This window comes from Rhagoletis zephyria, unplaced genomic scaffold (genome assembly GCF_001687245.7).
Source record: "Rhagoletis zephyria isolate East Lansing unplaced genomic scaffold, Rhagoletis_zephyria_1.1 Rzeph_scaffold_00375, whole genome shotgun sequence".
Taxonomy (NCBI): Eukaryota; Metazoa; Arthropoda; class Insecta; order Diptera; family Tephritidae; genus Rhagoletis; species Rhagoletis zephyria.
This window is the reverse complement of record NW_016157459.1, coordinates 92011-108814: the sequence shown is the minus strand read 5'-3', so window position 1 is coordinate 108814 and position 16804 is coordinate 92011. Positions and strand designations below refer to the sequence as shown.

The 16804-nt window shown below is 37.6% G+C and overlaps 2 protein-coding genes across 3 annotated transcripts in view; one reads left to right on the top strand and one right to left on the bottom strand.

Moving 5' to 3' along the window:
* dnc (phosphodiesterase dunce) overlaps positions 1 to 16804 on the top strand; it is a 189635-nt gene that overhangs the window by 90941 nt on the left and 81890 nt on the right. Inside the window, exon 1 of one of the 2 annotated variants that reach the window (XM_017611150.1) lies at positions 4992 to 5620. The exons of the other annotated variant lie outside the window; for it this stretch is intronic. Coding sequence (XP_017466639.1) covers positions 5421 to 5620 — 200 coding nt within the window. The 5' untranslated portion in view covers positions 4992 to 5420. Of the gene's footprint in view, positions 1 to 4991; positions 5621 to 16804 lie in introns of those variants that run through there. 2 annotated transcript variants of the gene reach the window in all.
* On the bottom strand, positions 11500 to 12936 carry LOC108359328 (katanin p60 ATPase-containing subunit A-like 2). Its single transcript, XM_017611153.1, has one exon. It carries the CDS (start codon positions 12934 to 12936, stop codon positions 11500 to 11502), a length of 1437 nt encoding a protein of 478 aa, XP_017466642.1.

Below are 16804 nucleotides of genomic sequence, written 5' to 3'. Positions count from 1 at the left end.
GTATGTACGTATGTACAAAAGTTCGTAAATTTTCAATTTCGCTGTAATTTAATTAAATGAAATCTCGACCAATGAGCTTGCAAATAGCGAGGGAAAATTGAAGGAGAAAAAGTGATAAATTAAATAATGTCGTTCGAGTGGAATATAGTACTGATCTATGCGCTAAATGTGGCAACAGTGTTGTAAAAGTATTAGCTTTTGTTTTACTAGGAAGATTTAATTAAGCTTGAATTAGCAAACTTAGCAAAGGAGAACGAAGTGGCTGACGAATAATGAAAAAGTACCGTATGTGTGTAATGTAGCATGCAAATGTATACGCAAACATACATGATTCCTTCCCAATGACAGTACCCACTACTCACTAACTCCCATAATTACTTGTGATTACTTTTAATTTGTTTAGCGCCATAAACAAAAATCAACTTTAGTTAATTTTTTTATGTTTTTATTTTTTTTTGTGATTTGTTTTTTATTTACTTCTTCCACCCATAAACATTTCTGCGCATACACTTTTTGTCTCCTCTTTTTTTTCTAAAAATGCTTCGCATTTTGTTGTGCTCGCCTAATTTTCGCCCAGTTTTTTTGTTTACTTTTTTCTCGCTGTTGAATTAGTTGGTATTTTAATTAGCAAATAAACTAGTCGAGCGCATTTATTCTGAAAATAGCCTTCACAAGTAATACTCGTACGAATGCAGCGAAATGAAAATTATGCGCGCCGACAGGCGAGAGTACGGCAAGTGACGATGGATTAATGCAATGTGGGAGGTGGCTGGTGAAAATTTATTTTTAATGGCAAGAAGAAACAAAAAAAAAACAAAAATGAATATTATGTGGTGCGTATTGGAGTACGTATGTTTATAAATATTTACTATTTCGCAACATGCAAACTGTTTTATATGTTAGCTACATTTGTATACACGTATACAGATGCATACAAATTTATAAAATGTTGCTTTTTTTGCATTTTACAGCTTACGCAGCCTTCACACGGTTTTTCGCTATATGACGTTTTATTTAGCAAGTTTTTAAAAACGATTTAAGGACTTCTGTAGAACGAATATATTTGCAGAAGGTCTTAAAGTTTTAACGATTTCTGAAGCGAATATAGACATACCACAGTTTAGAGGTTCTTTCTTCAATTAAAAAATGAAAGGATTTTTTTTTTTTTTGCCTCTGAAACCTGCTTAGCAATAATCACTTTCCTTAAATATAAGGGTCAATCCATGTCAAATCGACCAATAGTTAGAATAGACAATTTTTGATTTCGATAAATTTTAGTCAGAACTTTTCTTTTATCATACATATAACAATGATTTGCAAAAGGAAAAAAAATAAAAAAAAGTGTTTCCGAAAGTTCAAAATTTTACAATGTCGTGGATTTTGCAAACTTATTTTTTGAACATCGCAAACACTAGTATGTTAAAAATTTGAAAAATAACAAAATACAGCTTTTTGAAATTTAAAAAATCGTAAAAGCAAAAGGCTCATTTTTTTAGCAAACCAAAGATCCTGAAATTTTTAGGAAGGCGTGTTTTGAAGACATGAATTTTTGAATTATGAAAAAAAAAAATTCCTTCCAAAATCAGAATTTCAATTAAAATTTAAATGAAATAAAAATTTTCTATCATAACTTTATTAAGATTTTGCAAACAATTTTTTTATTTCAAAGTGCAAAAATTATTTTAAAATTCATTTGTATACCTTTTCTCTATAACCTCAAGTATCACCTTTAAAACGAGATCAGAGTCATTTTTTGTAACTATAGTTATTTTTGAGATATTAAAAAAAAAAAACTTTTAAAATACCGGATATTATGAAATTTAGAATTTTGCATATCCTTCAAAAAAAATTAATTTTCTTCCTTTAGCGGAACTTCGTTTTATGATAAAAGAAAAGTTCTGGCCAAAATTCATCCAAATGAAATATGGTCGATTCCAACCACTGCACTGCATTGTCCGATTTGACCTGGATTGACCCATTATGCCCTCTCCCACCATACAATAAATTATCTATTCCTCCCCCGTCTTCAGACATTTATTGGGTTACTCGGTGGTAGCAAGCGTATATATTTTGGCGCTAGGCTCGACGACCCGATACTGCATCGCATGTACGCGCTCAGTTTGCCTCTAATGTTGAGGACTAGCAGTCTCTCTAGTCTTTTGAGAAGGAACAAAATTGGGCGAATAGGTCTTTGTGATTTAGTTTGTGACCCATGTCCCGTATTATCAATAAATAACACAAATACCTCTAAGCGTACGATATGTATGTATGCCCAGCAATAACTATCTTTAAATAATCGTAGCAGAGGATCAATGATGCTAAAGAAAAATCCAATTACTCCTCCTGCTTTGAAGGGCCCGAAAGACTATAGCGCCCACCTTACTTCGCCCTTGTCAAGGATGTAGCCAGATTTGCTATGACACTTCACTCGAGGGAACCTTTGTTCCGAGGAGACGGGACTCATCTTATCACGCTCCATCAAAGAACCTTTTAGATGCAAATGAAGCAGGTTATTCCGAGCCTCGCTATTCATGAAGACTTCGTCTTTGCTAGACTCATTTCATAAAATTTCATGCAAACAGACGCAGCGTCTCTTTTGACTATCCTTGCTGCCTCGATGAATCACTTTTTGAGCGTCTAATAATTTTGTTATAGTCAGTGAGAGCAGCCGTTTACTCATCCCAGTTGAAAATCTTTCTTCACTAAATATCTATCGCTAAATATCTAGAACTGAATAGCCTATGGGCCTGAAAATATGCAAGGCAAAAGCCGAAGGGGTTTCCCTGGTTTTTGGCACTTTTCATCCCAGATATCTCGAAACCTAGAGCCAATTGAATAATTTAAAAGCCAGATTCTTTAATCTACTAAAAACTGCCTCTACGAATCAGCTCTCAAAAGCTCTGCCGTAAAAATTTTTTGCCAGTGTTATCTGTGAAATTTGTTCGAAAACCTAGAATTACTCTTTTCCGGCTTATGGAACAAGAAAAACCAAACTAAGTCAGAACAACAACGTTGGGTTTTTATGCTTCGATCAATTTTAAGCAATTCCAGTAGAGTTAAATTCGCGTGGCTTGCCCTACTGTGTGCAACATATATTCATATAATAATATACTTTACAAACGAGCAATAAATCGGCGAGTAAGGGCCTTATATAACCTTTTTACCTTTAAGCAGTTTGAAGTGAATCAACGCAAGTGAGGAACATTGCAATAAAATTTCGATATCCCTAAACAATACCCTTAAACAATAAAGAAAACACAACAACAGGAAAAAAAACCAAAAATAATATTCTCCAAGTAGTGACTAGTGATAACAAAAAATGCTCCAACGGCTATGATTGCCACACTATTCATCTTANCCTAAACAATACCCTTAAACAATAAAGAAAACACAACAACAGGAAAAAAACCAAAAATAATATTCTCCAAGTAGTGACTAGTGATAACGAAAAATGCTCCAACGGCTATGATTGCCACACTATTCATCTTCTTTGCATTTATACGTGCGTTTCCCTGGCGGAGACGCCGACCACGTCCAATAATACTCCCACCAGCTGCTACGCCGCAATCGCCAGTCCCTTTGCAATCAACGGCAATCGGCCCAACACAATCCCACCCATCAGCAGCAACAACAAGTGTGCCAACAACAACACCTCCACCAAACGAATACAGTGCAAAATCATCGACGTTAACAACGCTCACTAACGGTACTGCAGTGACGAATGAACAGCATGAACACAGCACAATCATCAGCAACCAAACCTACGATGCTGCAAAAACGGTAGCAGTCGCTGATGACTTGGAGGAGACACCGCGGCGCTCTTCCGTTCAGCAGGCGCGTCGCAAATCCTCCAAGTCAATAAAATATCACGAAGTTACGTTTAGTGGTAGTGTCGGTGGCGGCGAAAGCGATGATAACGAACATGAAACACCGCATACTACGCGACGCAGTTCGTCGCACCACAAACCGCATCATCAGCTACACCAGCAGCACCATCATCACCAGCAGCAACAACAACAACAGCAACAACAACGCCAACAACATTTGTTGCAACATCAACAAACGCTAAGCGCCGCATCACGTCCCACCTCACCGGATAGTCATAGCTCTGCGTCACACTATCGTTCGCTCAGCAGCGGTCATAGTGGGCGCACGAGAAACTCCACCGATTACGAAACTGCCAGCAGTGAGTTGTACAATAGCGCCAAGTCGCATGTGGATGCAACGGCGGAAGGTGCGGATGACGGTGATATTGGTGGCGGTGGTGTTAGTGGCACGAATGGCCAAGTGCACAGTTCCACCGNTTTGCATTTATACGTGCGTTTCCCTGGCGGAGACGCCGACCACGTCCAATAATACTCCCACCAGCTGCTACGCCGCAATCGCCAGTCCCTTTGCAATCAACGGCAATCGGCCCAACACAATCCCACCCATCAGCAGCAACAACAAGTGTGCCAACAACAACACCTCCACCAAAGGAATACAGTGCAAAATCATCGACGTTAACAACGCTCACTAACGGTACTGCAGTGACGAATGAACAGCATGAACACAGCACAATCATCAGCAACCAAACCTACGATGCTGCAAAAACGGTAGCAGTCGCTGATGACTTGGAGGAGACACCGCGGCGCTCTTCCGTTCAGCAGGCGCGTCGCAAATCCTCCAAGTCAATAAAATATCACGAAGTTACGTTTAGTGGTAGTGTCGGTGGCGGCGAAAGCGATGATAACGAACATGAAACACCGCATACTACGCGACGCAGTTCGTCGCACCACAAACCGCATCATCAGCTACACCAGCAGCACCATCATCACCAGCAGCAACAACAACAACAGCAACAACAACGCCAACAACATTTGTTGCAACATCAACAAACGCTAAGCGCCGCATCACGTCCCACCTCACCGGATAGTCATAGCTCTGCGTCACACTATCGTTCGCTCAGCAGCGGTCATAGTGGGCGCACGAGAAACTTCACCGATTACGAAACTGCCAGCAGTGAGTTGTACAATAGCGCCAAGTCGCATGTGGATGCAACGGCGGAAGGTGCGGATGACGGTGATATTGGTGGCGGTGGTGTTAGTGGCACGAATGGCCAAGTGCACAGTTCCACCGCCATCGTCACACGCAGCATTGCTGGCGGACGACGTTTTCCACCGCGACGCGCCGCTACAGTTGCCACCGATACGCTGGGCACCGACGACGAAGGCACCGGCACTGATGCACACTATGAAGACGCCGAAGAGGCGGCCGATGACGATCGCGATCCGGATTCGTATGATCGTGAAACAGAGGAGTTCTATAGTAATATACAGGATGCTGTGGGCCCGCCGGGTACGCGCAGTAAGCGCTCATCACTTTTCTCGCGCTCCGATTCTTCGGCTACGACGACTTCATCGAGCGGCGGTGGCACTTTCATGGGCGGCAAGCGACGTTCGACCGCATCGATTATTTCGTCGTCCATGTGCTCCGACGTTATACCAATCGATCGACGCAGCTCAACGGCCACCGAGTATAGTGTACGCTCGGCGTCGGGTCAACGGCGCTCGAGTGGGCGTATACGCCGTTACATATCACGCATGACGATAGCGGGCGCGCGACGACGCACAACTGGCAGGTAGTACTAATTTATTAATGTGTTTAATGATTTTTTATATACTAGGGGGCATTCTAACCCAATTCGGAGACTATTTGGCTTTTTGACCTCCGACTTTTTTCATAATTTTCTATGTACCAATGGAGAGATTTCACCTTGAAATTCATTCGAAATTTTATGGAAATACGGTTTTGAAGATTTTTTTGATTTTATATCACAAAGTGCTTCGAAAGCTCAAAGTTCTAAACGAAAAATAGTTCCATTTGGCTCTTTTCTCGCAAAGCTATGGGCATTTAAACGGGAGCTATTTTTTCAAAAATCGATATCTAGAAAACAAAAAATATTCAATAGAATTCGGGAGGCCTCTCCTAATTGGTACAATAACATAAAAAATTACGCAAAAATCGGAGGCTCAAAAGCCAATGCTGTCGNCGGGAGCTATTTTTTCAAAAATCGATATCTAGAAAACAAAAAATATTCAAAAGAATTCGGGAGGCCTCTCCTAATTGGTACAATAACATAAAAAATTACGCAAAAATCGGAAGCTCAAAACCCAATGCTGTCCGAATTGGCTGGAATGTCCCATAGATATATGTGCATTAGGATGGTCCAAAATAAGTAAAGTTGGAGTCTTAATGCTCTCACCCCCTAGTATTGTTCTATATGGAAAAAATGTACCCCAATTTTTTATTTAGCAATCAGAAAATATTTAGCGGTCGCTCAAAGCGCCCAAAATTTTCCATGTTTTTTTATGGGAAAACTCTGGCTCTCTTCAGGAGACTTCCAATAACAATACCCAATTGTTNTTGGAGTCTTAATGCTCTCACCCCCTAGTATTGTTCTATATGGAAAAAATATACCCCAATTTTTTTATTTAGCAATCAGAAAATATTTAGCGGTCGCTCAAAGCGCCCAAAATTTTCCATGTTTTTTGATGGGAAAACTCTGGCTCTCTTCAGGAGACTTCCAATAACAATACCCAATTGTTAATTTAACCATTTCTTAATACTAAAGATTTTCTATTTTGGCGAACCTATAAAATATAGTTACTATGAAAGAATGGTTAAATAAATAATTGGGTATTATTGAATCTATTGAAGAGAAGCAGAGTTTTCCGATCAACAAATATTGATGTTCAAGAATTCCATACAATTTCTACGAAAAGTTGTTTTTTCCCATATAAAATACATGGAAAACTTTGAGCGCTTTGAGGTACCTCTAAAGGTTTTTTGATTTCAAAATAAAAAACGGGGATATATTTTTTCGGTACTTTACTTTTTCACATGCATTATTGGACCACCCTAATGTACATACGTACATATGTATACACTACCCCGCCCACCTTTAGTTCACACACTTCACACTTTTAGTTCACACAAATTTGAAGCAAAAATATATTTGGTAATTATTATTTTCAGTTTAGCTCATTTGAAGAGTGTGGACAATTGAATCGCCTCTTACATTTTTATGTCAACAGCTACGGATTTTTATAAAGGCCTTGTAAATGAGTTTTAAAAATTATCACTTTCCTTAAAAATTATCGTTTTTCCTTAAAAATTACTAAAAAAAAATCAAAATCGTTTTCTAATCGATACATTCAAAAATTTATGTAATAAGTAATTTCCTTAATCACATAATTACCTATGCTGGATATGTTAATATGTATATGTGTTTATCCATTTAATTCTCGTTAATAGCATTACTGGCTATTTGCTATTGAGCAACGCATTGCCAATAATTCATTTCTCGTCGTATTTATCGATTCGCGAAATTGTTCATTATTGTCGAATATTGTTGACATGTGTATCAATCAATCCCATTCTCAAAAATTATTTTATCGACATATTTATCGATATATTCGACAAAAGACTCATTATTTTCGACTACTGTGGAAATATTTGTTTACATATCAATCTCATTATCAGTATAACGTCAGACTAAGTCTTAATTCATTTATCATATATTTATCGATAAATATTATCGAAAATTATCTAATTATTATCAATATATTTACCAACATATGCATTTATATATCACACCCATTATTGATGCATCATTGCAGTCGTTTTTGGTGCATTTTTCGATATACAACTCTATCGATATCTGTAGCAATAAGCTTGTATACAATAATTCCTATTTAATAATTGGCAATTAACCTATAATGTGTGTATGTCAATATTATTGGCGTTGTATATATCGTTTTATATATCGTTATCGATATATTTGGTACACGAACATCGTTTTTCAATATTCTTATTCCAATTTACATCCGTGGACTTATCGATTATCCCTCAACGCAGTTTTCCATTTATTATCCATGCGGTTGTTCACGTAGACTTGCTGTCATCGATATACATATAAGATTATCGATATTAATACCAATAAAATTGTAGACGATTATCTCTAAATATTAATATATTAACATATTACATGCAGCTGTCAATATTATTGTCGATGTATTTATCGATATATGTAGATATACATCGTTATCGATAGATATGTTATACCAATATCTACATTGTCGACATTTTTGTCGATGTATTTATAAAAATTTACAACGGTAGTTTTATCGATTATTCCTCAACCCTGTCATCGATATATTTTCAAAGTAGATGTGTTTATCGATATACATATATCGTTGCCCATGTATTTGTGATACAAATATTGAAACTTTCGACAGTTTCTTAGATATCGTTATCTACATTTATATCGATAAATTTATCGATCAGATTCTCAACCTCGTCATCGATGCGATTTTTCCTGTAAACTAATAAGTTTTCGCGCTTTACAAAGACGAGCTTTCAATCTATCAATATCAAAGATTTACCACATCAAACGCATACTTACAGAAAAACCCAAACCAACTTGCAATCGCTGCTTCATCATTTGCAATACTATTTTGTACGAAAATGTAATCAAATAATGAATATAAATTTCCCTTAGAATGTCTACAGCAACTCAAACGCATTCTCAATGCAGTTAACCTTTCTAATGCGTTTTAAATAGAATTGCGCGCATATAGCGTTTCAAAATTTCAAAAGGACGTTACCTTAAGTATCCGCNATCGTTATCGATAGATATGTTATACCAATATCTACATTGTCGACATTTTTATCGATACATTTATTAAAATTTACAACGGTAGTTTTATCGATTATTCCTCAATCCGGTCATCGATATATTTTCAAAGTAGATGTGTTTATCGATACACATATATCGTTATCCATGAATTTGTGATACAAATTTTGACACTTTCGAGCTTTCACTCTACCAAAATCGACGATTTGCCACATCAAACGCATACCTACAAACATACCCTAACCAACTTGCAATCGCTGTTTCATCATTTGCAATACTATTTCGTACGAAAATGTAATCATATAATGAATATAAATTTCCCTTAGAATGTCTACAGCAACTCAAACGCATTCTCAATGCAGTTAGCCTTTCGTATGCGTTCTAAATAGAATTGCTCGCAAATAGCGTTTCAAAATTTCAAAAGGACGTTACCTTAAGTATCCGAAACATTTACAAAGTCATTCAAGTGTGACTCAAATGGGTACCTAACGATGTTTGCGGCACATTGATTGCTCTTTGGCAACACATTTTATTATCGCGTTGATGATATGCGTCAACTCGCTGTGTACATATGTACACTCTAAACTTTGCCCACCACCTAACTAAATGTTCGCTTATAAGTGTGAGTGGGTGAGTGGGTGAGTGTTACTCACCACAGCACTGATNGGCACATTGATTGCTCTTTGGCAACACATTTTATTATCGCGTTGATGATACGCGTCAACTCGCTGTGTACATATGTACATTCTAAACTTTGCCCACCACCTAACTAAATGTTCGCTTATAAGTATGAGTGGGTCAGTGGGTGAGTGGGTGAGTGTTACTCACCACAGCACTGATGTGCTCATGTGAATTGAATTGAAAACAATTTCGGCGCAAAATTTTCGTAATTTACATACATTTTGTGAAGTTTAGTTACACCTATGTACACATGTATATACATATTCACATATGTATATAAATATGTATATGAGAAACTATGTACCTAAACAAATGTGAATACGGGCAAGTGTAACTATACGGATGGGGAGAGTGTGGAAATGCGGGACACGCTGCGAATTTATGCATAAAAGTTATGAAACNTGAGAAACTATGTACCTAAACAAATGTGAATACGGGCAAGTGTAACTATATGGATGGGGAGAGTGTGGAAATGCGGGACATGCTGCGAATTTATGCATAAAAGTTATGAAACACAGGCATACCAACTTTACTCAGCGGCAGAAAAGCGGAGTATGTGTGGCATGCGAAAGTTTAAATTGCCAACATTTATTGACTTTAGCCTTGTAAGCATACACCTCCACCAAAGGAAACGCATACATGCATGTTTGGTAATAGTCTACATACATATGTATATTTGTATGTATGTGTGATCCCCTTATTCGCAACCACAGAATTCTGAAGTTCATAAACTTCCTGGTGTAGCAGTTTTGTCTCTTCTGCGTCGAGAATAAGTAAGTAAGCAAAATCTTTGACTGCGCTTTTTATTTAATGCCCTCAACGAGATGAAATAAGTTCTCTACGAAGTTGTGTAATGAAAAACAAACGCCAAATGATCGAAATATGTTTTTGAGTATACTTTAAGTTTTTGATATGCTGATTGCTCATTCATTAAAATTTTCAAGAATTAAATTTATAAAACTTATTGCAAACGTACACCTACCATGGGCTTAGTTGCCGCCTGGCCAGCTGAGTCCTGGTGCTTTGTGTACCATATAGCTTACGGCCTCCTTAATTTCAAACGCTTGCCGCCTGAAATACGCTTACGTAGCTGTTTGTCGTGACAACGTTTCCTCACTTGAAAAATACATATTATCGCAATCTTACTTCAGCTTAACGGGAGATGATTGAGTAATAATTAAGTATCCTCTAGAAATGGCTACTGTAACACCGCACGACAAAAATTCAAAACACTCGAAAAAATTTATATGTTCACGAAACTGGGAGCATTTTCAGTTTTTCTGTCTGAAGTAAGAAATATTTTAAAGGAGACTGAAATTGGAAAGATATTATTTTATAAAAAAAAAAATATTTAATAATTCCAGTGCAATGTAGAACAACAATTTGTGTACTAAATGAATGAGAAATTTCTGTAAAATAAAATTAATTTCTTTTTTTGGTTCACATGGACGAATGGATATTGAAAATGGTATTTTATTTATATTTATTTTTAAGCGAATGTCGTTAGAAGAACATTTAACATGTAATTTTTTCAATAATAAATATTGCAAATTTTTAAGGATGTTCGAGGATAAAATTTTAAAAGGACATTTCCAATACTTGTAACAAAAAAAAAATAATGTTTTTCAATTCCATTGAATTTTTTTCTTTTACTTGATACCCATATTTGAATTCCACATTGCACAAAATTTTTTTTAATAATTTATTGAATAAATGATATCTCTGAAATTTCTAAATGCCAATTTCACGCAAGCAGTTTAAGTGAAAAATGATTTTAATATTTTGAATTTTATATGAAAATTTACAGAAAATAAAAAATCATTTTCCATTTAAATTGCTGGTGAAACTCGAAGTCAAAGAGATATACTAAAAACGCAATTTTCTTAGTTTCATAAGTATATTTTTTTTTTGTGTAAAATTTACTGACACATAGTTTAATCGGAGTGATTGGAGCTTAATTGGTAATATTCTGTATATAACCGTTATGTAAATGCTGTAAAACTTCAAAAAGTTACTTACAGTAAAATTATTAAAATTCTCACCGCGCCGCTTTTCTTAGCATAAAAACCATTTATTAATCCACAATTACATAAAATACAATAATTGTGCAACCAATTCTCAAACCCACAAAATCCACCCACCTACGAGCCATGCTCTTGCTGCCACAGCTGATGACGTTTCATCAGCTTCACGCTCAATGGTTTGATTTGCTCAAATGCGCGCTGCAACGGCACATCCGGCTCTGCCTTTGCATCACGCTTGCTCGCATGCGTCACACGTCTAACCATTTGCATTGCGATCTCCTTACATGCCAAGCGTATTTCATCGCCCGTAAAATGCTCCGAAATACGCACTAATAACTCCATCTCCTCCTTTGATACCGCCAACATAATCGGCAGCTGTTTACCGATGAGTATTGCGCGTTCCACTGGGTTGGGCAGCTGCACCAAAAGTTTCTTTTCGAATCGCCTGAGGAAAGCATCATCGATTTCCCAAGGCAAATTGCTGCTGGCCAACACAAAAACGCCACCCATTTGCTGTTCCATGCCATCCAGCAGCTGTAACAGCTCGTTCTTGAAACGCTTCGAGGACTCGTGATCGCTGGGTCGATCGCGGCATGAAGTCAAACCTTCAATTTCATCGAAGAAAATGATGGAAGGCGCATGTTTGTGTGCCATGTGGAAGAGTATGCGCATTATTTTCTCCGATTCACCGCGCCATTTCGAGACCACCACGCTGCTGGTCACATTGAAGAAAGTCACCTGTTGGCGCGTTTCGGCATAGAGTATTTTGGCCAGCAGCGTTTTGCCACTGCCGGGCGGTCCATGCAGCAGCACAGATTTCCACGGACGTAAGCCGTTCACAAATAGTTGTGGATACTTTAGTGGCGTAACCACCGCCTCCTTGATAATCTCCACCGCACTCGCATTGCCGCACATATCCGCCCAGCTAAGTTTCAAATCGTCGCGCATTATTGCCGTCTTCACGAGATCGGCCAAATTATGCCAATCCTGTTGGCTGAGCAATCCATCAGCGCTAGCGGAGTGTTCAATTTGCTGCAGGCGTGTAAGCGCTTCATTTCGATTCTCCTCAGCGACTACACCACTAAGGACTGCAGCGTGATTCGTAGTGCCACCACCTTCTGCACAATTGGCCGTCGCTTTTAATATCTCCACTCTCTTTATGGTCAATTCTAAATCACCTGGCGCTAGAGCTGGAGCTGGCAGCGGTTCACTTGGTGGCACTTCGCCGTGTGCTGCATTTGTCGTGGCCGTTGGAGAACTTTTCGTTTTAGATTTACGCTTAGCATCCAGTTCCAGCTTCACACTGGGTTTTAGCTTTCGCACTATCTTCGGATACTTGCCAAATTTTAAGTGATAATAACTAGCGTATTCCAAATAAATGGCGTCCAAGTCGATGTTGTCGCAAAGTTCATATTCATCTGCCGGCAGCCGCGCTTCATTCTTCAGAGCCTCAGCGGACTGGTAGAAGCCGTGGTCAGCGAGAAAACGTTGAGTGAGAAATAATAGGTTTCGGCGTCGCGCTGTGGCATTGCGTATATCATCTTCTCTTGACATTTTTGAAGGGTTGAAAAAATAAATAAATTTTAATGTCTATACTGACAATTTTTAAGGAATTGTTTAGACTTTGTTATTTGCCTTTTATCAGTCTTTTGTGTGGTAACTGATATGTTCGAGTGCGCAATACGCAAATCTTCGCCACTGTTGTTTGTTTGTTGAGGGTCTACTGGTGAAAGTTACTTATGGCAACCCAAGGAATGCCGGTGGAGACCATGGCGCCATGGGTGGAGACTATAAATAGAGAATTATATTTATTGCCAAGGTAACTTGTATAAACAAATAAATACTAGAGTTGAACAGAGGCCTTGTAAAGGGTAGGGAGGGGTGGTGGGGTATATGGTGTTTCCCCCCAGGCCTGGAATTTTCGCGGGCTTGGGTATTTTCCGAAAATTAAGTTGAAAGATAAAAATATTTTGCTAATTTGATAAACATGATCACAAAATTGTATTTAAAGAAAGATTTGTGGGGATAGCGCTGCGCCATATCAAACGTTCAGTACCGGGCCCGAATTTTCTCTTGGCGGCCCTGGTTGTATATTTCGTGCGGTTCTCTTTTACCAAAGCTTCTCAGAGCTAGCAGCAATGCTAAAAACATTACGGTTTCACTATCCCCGAATTGAGCCATTCTCAATTTTAATTAGATCTCTAATTTGAAATGACCAATTTTTATTTCGTTTCAATCTCTGCTGATCCTTTGGCCACGGTTGCCTTTTTGGCCAAAATGTACCATTTTGGTACATTTTTTCAAGTTCGGTACACAACTTTCAGATTTGGTGCATTACTGAAATCTAGTAAGATTAGGTAATTATTACCTATTTAAAAATCAAGCGTTTGTGTTAAGTCCAACAAGCATGATTATAGGGAAATCTGCTAACACTGTAATAGTAATGTAATAACTGTCGGTATCATAAGCATGTTGTCGGCCGCTGTGGTGTAGTGGTAAGCAGTGCGCGCTTCCACTCCGCAGGACCCGGGTTCAAACCCTGGTCAAAGCAACATCGCAAAAAATATAGAAAAAAGGTTTTTTCTTAACAGCGGTCGTCCGTCGGCAGGCAATGGCAAACCTCCGATTGTATTTCTGCCATGAAAAACAGCTTCTCATAAAAATACAATCGCCGTTCGGAGTCGGCGTAAAACTGTAGGTCCCTCCGCTTTGTGTGACAATATCAAGGCGCACGCCACTAGTCGGAGGAGAAGCTCGGCCAAACACTAACATGTGTAAGCGCCAATCTATTATTATTATTATCATAAGCATGTTGAATCCAGTAGGCATTATCCCCCGGATGGCATATCTGGCAGTGGATTTAACGCTGTGCAGATAAGCTACTCATCTAAGTGATGGGTTGAAATTATGAGAATATTACCTGTGGGTTTCAGGCAGCCTTCAAAATGAGCCCTGAACAAAAGGCTCAACCAACAAGACTGTCAGAGACTTTATGATAAAACTTGGGGGATATCCCCAAACTGACGTTTTGGCCATTCCATACAGTAATTACACCGAATATTTATTACGTTTCGCCTTGGAAGCCAAAGCCAAGCATGGAAGGCTCTGTGTAGCCATTGCAGAAGCTATGCACATTTGCCTAACTACAGCACTGGAATCATGACAGGTAGACGACCTTTAGCTTTGGGACTCAGCAGGAGTGGAGAGCTTCAAGTAAGCCAGACAAGGTAATAATTCCTGAAAGGGACACTTGCACAAAATAGTCACAACTATAGGTAAGGGCACTCCAAGTCTGGTATACTGATGGATGCATTCTCGGAGATGGCAATGCTGCTCCCGGTGTCAGACAGCATCAATAGCCCTAAAGTCTTTTATAGCCCTATTAAACCAATTAAGCATACATAAGATGGGATCCTTTTTGATATGTACGGGGATATGAAGCCATTCAAGGCTACGAAAGAGGTGATGCTCTCGCAAACCTGGTCCTCAACGGAGCCTATATGGCCCGCAGCCTTTTTGTGGTCCGTCAAAAGCATACACAGAAGTGTTGCTAATTCAAAAAGGCAATCTAAGAAAGCTATAATATCCATATAAAGGGTCTGCGGATCTTCACAGAATACTTGACAGGACTTGAGGTACAGATCAAAGGCTCGTACATTTCCAGCAACGGTTATCGTCTCTGGCCGGAATCTGGAGCACGACAATATGCAGATCTATATAGATCACTTTTATTTCCTTAAGTAGTAATAACAAAAACTACTCAGTGTTATAACAATAAAAAAAAAATAACTGGTCGTTAGTATAGCAAATTTAACTTAAAGAAGGTACGCTTGATTGCGAAATTTTTCCGACGAAGTTCGCTCAGCGATTTGGTTCTGTTAATATTTTGACTTGTTTTTAGCCCTAGTGAAATTTTATGTAATTGTAGTTATTATTAAAATATAATTATTTTTAATTATGGTGATCTACCAGTGTTGGTTGATAGTTTAAGCTGATTAAAGCCATTAGCTACATCCTCGTCTGTCAAACTTAATTTCCCCCGAAGTTAATGGAATTATCTAAATTTGACAAAAGATCTTCAGGAACAAAGTCATTATCAGAATTTTCTGAAATCAAATTTGAAAAAAATAAACTGAGAAAAAAGATTGAAAGTTCACGTCCTAGATTCCATGAATATTCCTGGATATTATGTAGGAATTAAGCTCCATGGAATTTGTTTCTGCTCAGCGTGGAAATTAAGTCTAAAATAAACTTCACGGGCTCATTCAAGTTTGCATTTCCCACAGGGATCTTTTAGACTGAGCGTGCTTATTGATTTTTGGGCGCGTCAATAGCCTACAGCAAATGTAGAAAATAAACCGCATTATTGACTAGCTCTTTTTGTTTTATGGCACATAAAGGATGTGATTAATATTTTGCACAATGTTTGCGCATAGCAATAAACTAAGTAAAGAAAGCAAGAACAGCCTATTAAAAATTGCTTATTTCAAAAATTTTCCATTACATGCGCATTATATGGTTTTTACATGTAATACCATTGATATGCATGCCGATAATCATGAATTTAAATTTAAAAAAAAAAATAATAAAATCATTAGATAGCGAAAAAAATGCAAAAAATTACATGTTATAAGTACACGAATCAATTGAAATGTAACATGAAAACTAATTAAATGGTTCAATCAGCGAGCTCAATAACATTTGACGTACGCGCATGCATAGAGCAGCTGTTGCTCATCAATTTTGATCGCATGTATGTAAATGGTTTTTAGTTTTGTTTTATTAGTTCGCTATAATATAAATTAGTGTACACATGTATTTGTGTTTTTTTTTTCCTCCTTTTTTGTATAATGATTTTGTGTTTGCTCCTATTAGTTTGACCACATTTGCATACATTAATTTTAATTGCGCATAAATATGAAGGACGCAATAAAATTGTGAAAATTTAAATAGAAAAAAATTAGAAAAAAATATTTATTAAAATGAGCATTCAGAGTGCTTTCAGATGAGAAAAAACATAAACTAATCATAGATAATGGCATTTTAAATGCGTAAAAAAGCTAACCTATTATAAAGTTAATTCAAAGATATTCGCTTACTTTTTTAAAATTAGGTCTTAAACAGCGCCAGGCATCCAGTAGAATCGCGAGGCTGTGTGTGCTAAGCATTCTTGTGTATTTTGCCTGGTAGTGGTCTAAAAGCTATAATATTAAATTAAAAAATTTAGAAAATAAGTGAATTTTACTACATTCGAAACCGCGAACCGCAACGGTTATGATCTTTACAGTCAATAAAAATCATAATGAAAGCATTTAAAATAACTTTTCTCGTTCAAAACCCATTATTTTATGTTTTGTCATGACCGTTCTATTAAGATTTAACTTTTTTAAATCATAGAATTTTTAAAACGCTCATAAAAGTG